General features: G+C 31.7%; 1 protein-coding gene across 1 annotated transcript in view; it reads left to right on the top strand.

The window, feature by feature from the left end:
* The window catches only part of GRID2 (glutamate ionotropic receptor delta type subunit 2), a 1,401,829-nt gene that overhangs the window by 286,355 nt on the left and 1,107,918 nt on the right, over window positions 1-7,556 (top strand). Inside the window, exon 2 of the mRNA XM_029943131.1 lies at window positions 4,822-4,977. Within this exon, the coding sequence (XP_029798991.1) occupies window positions 4,822-4,977 (156 nt within the window). The remainder of the gene's footprint in view (window positions 1-4,821; window positions 4,978-7,556) is intronic.

Below are 7,556 nucleotides of genomic sequence, written 5' to 3'. Positions count from 1 at the left end.
TTTTTTTTTTTTAATTTTTTTCTGTCTTTTTTATTTTGAGAGGCAGAGACAGAGAGTGTGTGAGACATGGAATCAGAAGCAGGCTCCAGGCTCTGAGCTGTCAGCACAGACTGATGCGAGGCTTAACCCCACGACCCATGGGATCATGTCCTGAGCCAAAGTTGGATGTTTAACCTACTGAGCCACCTAGGTGCCCCGAAGCTTAATGTTTCTTAAAGCTTCTAATATTTTGATAATTATGGAGTTGGTCAGATTAATAACTTCTTATAAATGTTTAATTGATAGCCATATTTGCAAATATGAATCTGTGTAAAATGATTTATGACATAAAATACTGACTTGTACAGATCTCCCTTTACAACAAGTAAGCAAAAAGACATCAGCGTATTTTTAACATTAATATAAACGTTAAGTCTTACTTTCTAAGGTACAAGCTATAAGAAGACAAGTAATCATGATGTTTATATTTAAAAACATGTATATGTCCTTATTCATATACGTCATTCTTTTGTATAAGGATAAGTAAAGCCCTTCTCCCCTCAAAGAAGCTACATATCATCATTAATCCCTAAGAATGGGAATGACTGATTCCAAATTTTAGAAGGTGTTCCTAGTCTGCTTTATTGCTTGGTTATTCTTCCTTCTAGTTTGATCAGTGTGAAGTGTTAATAATGTTTAATTTGTTGACCAAACTGTGTGTATGTGTTCATGTGTGTGTGTGTAAGTAGTGGCAGAATTATTTCATCCTGACAATAAGTTGAATCATCTTTCACCTCAAGGTTGTCAAATAAAACTGACAGTAAAAAAAAATGCTAATGATAATTGCTGGGAAAGAACTAAATGCTGGGTCATCATGTTATCTGTATAGTTATGAATGCTGCATTCAAGGAACTTTATAGATTTCAAAAGTAAGTAAATCTAAGATGTTTGAGATTGGATGACACTAGCAATGTGTGTGTTTGGATAAAAGGATAAAGAGATGGAGGTTCTGTACTCTTGGAAAGGCATGAAATAAGAAGAATCTTACTTTGTGAGATTCAACATGTGGGACTCACGGGCCTTTTTCAGAATACTTGTGTTTAATACAACATGCTGCATGTACTCTTTGATAAAAAGCCAAATCTAAGATGAGATTTTATAGCTGGAGAGAAAGATTAAATAAATAACTGGATTTGAAATGTTGATAGGATTCCCTGTTCTTTCATTATGCTGTGTGCAGTAAGATGAAACATTTCTTCTGTGTACTTTTTGCTGTTTGCAGAAAGATGAACTGCTGCTTTTGTGCATTTCCTTTCAGTATATCTTAATTCAGCATGGAATTGACTAATTTGCTATCATTTCTGTAGGTTTCTGCCATTTATTAATCCAGGCTTAATATTTGAGGCAGTCTTAAGTGTTCTGTTAGGTAACAGTAAAATGCTCCAATTAAAATGTGTTACCGGTACTCAGCAGAATTCAGTAATATCACCCACTTTAAAACAAGGTTGATTAGAAACTCTTCTTTTAAAAGACCCATTTAGAATCCATGACAAGCTGAAGGATCTTTATATAAACATACATCACTTCTTGGTGAGTGGACATTTAGATTATCTGCTTTACAATGAACTGGTCATTTCAGCTCCAATTATATAGAACATGTATATCATACTTTCTTACAAACTTTTAAAGAAGTTTGTGTATCTCAATCTGATCATATTAAATTTCAATGTGATGATTAATCTAGATTTTCATATAATTATTTCAAATTAAAATGAGTCTTATGAATGATGTTAAAAATCAGCAAGATAAATCTAACATTTATTGCCTAAATAATTTCACAGAAACAATTTCTAAAGCAGATTTCAATCTGATTCAGAAATTAGAGGCTAGGCCAAAAGCTAATATCCATTATATTTATTATGCTTGATTATATTAATAAAATATTAATATCCTGAACTAATAGATATTTATAATATAATTAGGGAGTACTTTATTTATTAATTAAAAAATTCTTCATTCTCATACTTTTAGCATGCATTTAGAATATACTTTAGGAAATATAAAGCAGGGGTTTGAAGAGGCTGATTAAAGTTAGTATGATCCATGTAAATAATAAAGAGCAGCGACGAGAGAAAGCTAAGATCACATGAAAGGCCTGTTAGACACTGTGCTTTCTCTAGTGAAAATTAATAATTGCCTCCCCATCATGAGGTCACTTAAGGTGAAGAGGGCAAAAGTAACCTGCCATACCTATCAGAAATGGACATAGTTTCACACTTGCTTTATCATGTATTGACTCTTAAAATGCATGTCTAATATCAGGATCTTTTACTAGAAGGTTTTAGGCTTCAGTCAGAAATGCGTAAAGTCAATAGAACTAGCTGATGTAAAAGGTCTGTTTCTATATATACATGTGTGTATGCATGTACATATATAAACATGTATATGCATGTTTGTGTTCTTATATGTAGTCTGTGTTCATCTCTCCGTATGTGTGTATATAAAACCCATGTTGTGTTTACATATGGGAAAAAGACATTGTATTATATGCAATTTTATTGATGTATTTATACACTACAAGGAGTATTATATGGATATTTATGTGGATATGTATGTGTTGTCATTCCTTTATCATGTTATTGACCCTGAGGTATATGTCTTTTTTTTTTCAGGGGGAAATTCCTTTGGTTCTCTCAAAAAGGCAAGAAGTACACTGGCCCAATATTCATAATTTCAAAATAAACAATTTAAAAATGTGCTCCTAGCTCTAGCATAATCAGAATGAATACAAATAAAGCATGCATAGCCAGGTGGAAAAGCATCTCCGAGATTTGCAATAAAGTCAGGATCCTCATAAAAACACTTTTATTTCTTACAGGTATAATCCTAAAAGGCAATATCCTATGGTGACTTAGAGTAAAGAAATTGGAGTTAAGGAGTCAAGGACTTCTGGCCCTTATTTCTCTGGCATATTCCATGCACTGAAACTTAATTTTCATAACTCTATGTGTATGTAACAGTATGCATACCACATAATTATTTTAAGGAATAGATGAGATTCTGTTAAATGGAAAAATACTAATAGACACATTCTTATCCATAAGATTGTTTCTATTTTGTGATTAATTGTTTCCTGTATTTGGGTGCTTCCAAATTCGGTGCATAGATGTTAATAATTGTTAGTTCCTCCTGTTTGAGAGACCCTCTAATTATTATATAATGTCCTTCTTCATCTTTTGTTACTGCTTTTACTTTAAAGTCCAGTTAGCCCAATATAAGTATGGCTACTCTTGCTTTCTTTTTACTACCAGTTGCATGATAGATATTTCTCCATCCCCTTACTTTCAATCTGTGAGTCTCTTGTAGACAGCAAATAGATTGATTTTGTTTTTTTATGCATTCTGCTACCCTGTGTTGTTTGCAGCATTAAGTCCATTTACATTCAGTGTTATTATTGAAAAATGTGGGTTTGCATTCATTGTGTTCTTTGTAGAGTTCATGTTTGTAGTGGTGTCTCTGGTACCTTGTATTCCTTGCAACATTTCCCTCATAGTGTCTTTCTTAGGATTTCTTCTAACACTGGGTTAGTGGTGATGAATTTTCTCAATTTTTCTTTATTTGGAACACCTTTATCTCTCCTTCTATTTTGAATGACAGGCTTGCTGGATAAATGTTAAACACTGTTTTGATTACAGTAATTAAAAATAAAAAAGGGGCACCTTAGTGGCTCAGTCAGTTAAGCATCCGACTTAATCTCAGTTCATGATCTTGCCATTCATGAGTGCTTGTCCCAGTCAGGACTCTTCTGCTGTCAGCACACAGTCCACTTCCAAGCTTCTGTCTCCCTCTCTCTGCTCCTCCCCCTCTCACACTCACAAACTCTTTCTCTCTATTTCAAAAAATAAATATAAAATTAAAATAAGTAAAAATTAAAATAAAACAGTGTTTAGTGAAAATTTACTATTCAGTTAGCTCACTTTATTTACATTTTACATGGGTAATCTCATTATATACAGTTAATAACCCTTACAGATAGGCATTATCATTAGATTTTACAAATGATGAATATGGGGTTTAGAATGAATCCCTTGTTCAAGGTCATATGCTTAACAAATGGCAGTCAGAATTTGAAATCGGTTTACTCCTAAAACTGATGTGTTTAACCAATACCCTGTTGACAGACAATCAAGTTAGCTACAATTCTTATTATCATCATTATTATTGTATATGTGAAATAGGCTATAATTACCTGTTAGGATTTATGTTAGTTCTTAGGAAGTAGTTCTCCAGTTGTCTATGCTTAGAGATTTGTAGGTGTCTAATATTATTGAATTGATGTTGTAAAAGATACTGAAACCCTTATTCAAAATAAAAAAGAAAGGAAGCAATAAACAGAAAAATGAAAAGTAAATTAAGATCACAATAGAAGTTTGATTCCCACGTACTGTGTGAATGCCTCTCAGAAGTTTCCTGATCTTATCTTCTATTGTCCATAAAAGTGTTCTTCAAACTATGAATTCCCGACATGCCATGATATGAGATGTCTTAATGCATCAGCCGCTTTGTCCTGCAGAGGCTTTTGGGACTTTTTATATTGTCTCACCAAAGCTCTGCCTGAAATAACACTTTGATGTGCTGTTCATCATTTCCATTTGGAGGAAGTTACTACATTCCTGCTTAGCTATCATACCACTTCTAGGACAGTGTGTTTCAGTAATAAATAAAGTGCATGCTTTAAGTGAAAGTATACATTTTTCAAATATATTGGTCCCTGGCATATTTACAGAGAGCATGAAAGAATATTCATGTTGTTGTTTAATGACAATGCTCACTTCTTTCTAGGAGCAATTTTTGATGAATCTGCCAAAAAGGATGATGAGGTGTTTCGCACAGCAGTTGGTGACCTCAACCAAAATGAAGAGATCTTACAGACTGAGAAAATCACATTTTCAGTGACATTTGTTGATGGCAACAACCCTTTTCAAGCAGTTCAGGAAGGTAAGACCCATCAGCAGTCCAGTTTTTATTTTGTTTGGTTTTTGGTTCAATTCAGATGGCAACTGGAAATATTTACAAATCAACATGGGCATAATTTTTGTGTCTTTGTTCTACTGCTTTTCTTTGAGAGTGCTGTTTTGTAGATATCAATACTGAGTTCCATTTCTGAAAGGACAGAGTATGGAAAGTTATTGTTTTAATTGAAGTATATGTGAAAATGCATATAAATATTTACAGTAAAAGCCTTACAATATTTTATGAGTTTAGTGTAAAGTAAACATTACTAAAAAGTCTGACTTTGTATCCAAAGTTTTAGTTTTAGCTTTTTTTTTGAAATAACTGCCACCTTGAGTATTGTTACAGCATGGAATGACATTTCAGATGTATTCATGAGAAATGTATTGGTGGAAAGAAAATTGGTAGGGAACTACATACAAATCAAAGACTTTGCATTGGGATCTTAACATCTACATTTTTTTACTCTCTATAGTATACCGAATATTAAAGCTTTTGTCTGCAATCTTTCTGTATACTTGGGTGAATTAAAATTTTTCATAGGGACAAATCATACAAATACAAATTATTTTTATTATACTGGGATGATAATTTGTATGAATGAAGATTTTGATTGAAAGACCGTAGAGTAGTAGAATTTTATTTTTGATGTTGTTATTCTAATGAAATAGCCTCTTGATGGGCAAAGCACTCATTATTCATGAAACTACTTTTTGCTAATCTAGCATATTTTATTGTGATAATATATTTAGATTAAAGACACCAATACAAGATTTAGTCAAATGAATCACTTATTTCTTTAAAAAATAAAGAGGATTTGGCAGAAATAAAGACTGATAAAATATTAAAAGTGGTAGAGTTTGACAGGAAACTTTTTAAAGAAAAATATTAAAAGGGTAAGGAAAATAAATATAAATATTTTCAAAAAATTGTCCTTTTTCTCAAATGTTGCATCATAAGATGCAAGGAACCTTTATTGGGCTATGCTTTTGATCAGTAGCATTGTCTACTATTGAAACTTATTTATGCTTACTTGTGTCAGTAAGAGATTAGGTAGAATGATTCGTGATCTAATGGATTTTCCTTCTTAATAATTTGTTGGAGTGAAGAAATTTTATTTTAATGAAATGAACAGAAGTATTTTAAGTAAAAGATGCTTTTGCAAAGAATATGGTACTTAAAATAATATGGAATTTTAAATTTTAGTAAGTAAATATCAATTTAAAAAGATTAATAAAAACATCTAGTCATTTATGTTTTAAATTGAGAGTTCTGGGAATTTGAGTCCTACAAAAATGGATGTATTGATAAATTTTCTATTGAAACATTTAAAAACTAAATTAATATTATAATTCATAAGGCAATAGGTAAACTAATAAAGTAGAATTTGGGGAAAGCCCAGTAATGAAAAAGAGTATAATTCATTCAGTTACTAGTTTTAGTGACTGGAATGAAGGCAGATAAAAAAGGAGGACTGATTTGTTCTTGTGTCCATCTTCTGATTACATATTAATAATTGTAAATTAACTTTGAAGACATGCTAAACTATCCAGTCATTTTAAAAAAGCACTTTGAAGTGTGGAGATAAAGACAACACAGTGGTAGGAGGGAATTACAAAGTATGAATAAATAGGTCCCTCACGCTTTTTTTAGAGACTACAATTTGAAAAGCAAAGACAATTTTATAATACCACAGTGACTCTGTTCACATATTACTTTGTGTAGCCAATCTGCTCCCAGCTCTGTTCTGGAAGCAGAAACCTCCCTCAAAAGAACCACTGTGACATGACGAATTTGTGATGCTGAAAGCAAATTGAGAGAGTGAAATAAGTTTTAAGTTTTGGAGTCAGAGACCACTAAATATTTGTCAAGAAAGAAGAAAGAGCTTGACAGTTTGCCTGATGTTTTCTGATGCTAACAGGATGTTCTGGACCAGTTATTTTGATGGTCTCCTCTTTGTAATGAACCTGAAATAAGTTCTAGGACGCTTTGGAGCTAATTTGTTTCTCCATTCAATATCAAGAAAGATGTTGGCTAATTTTAGAAATAAAAATAATTCTTTCTAGAGCTCTTTCTGTAATTTATTAGTTTGAAAAAAAGAGGAAAATATTCAACTGAAAGAGAACAATATATAATTAAGGGGTATTTTCTTAAATGCTTTGAGTAAGTGATTTAGGATAAAATCTCATTTGTGTCATTAAAGATGGCCAGATTTTCTATGATCATATATTTACTGTGATGCCATTAAAATATATAACATAAAGGGTCTTAAATTAGCTTGTTTTTTTACATTCTAAAGATGGATAATAGATTGAATCATATAAATATTACTGACTGGTTATACATGAAGTTTTTAGAAGTTCATCAGGAAACAAATATGAATTACTCAGTTTATTTTAGTGTTACAATTTCCTCCAACCAGCTACATTTAAGAGATGGTCTTTATTTTTACAAATTTAATTTTTTGTTTATCTTTCTTCTATAAGCATTTAATGAGAGAAAGATTTAAAGATAAACAGCATATTAACACATAAACAGAATTACAGTATTGATATCATTAATAT

This window comes from Suricata suricatta, chromosome 1 (assembly GCF_006229205.1).
Source record: "Suricata suricatta isolate VVHF042 chromosome 1, meerkat_22Aug2017_6uvM2_HiC, whole genome shotgun sequence".
Lineage (NCBI taxonomy): Eukaryota > Metazoa > Chordata > Mammalia > Carnivora > Herpestidae > Suricata > Suricata suricatta.
This window is presented reverse-complemented; position numbering and strand designations above follow the sequence as displayed.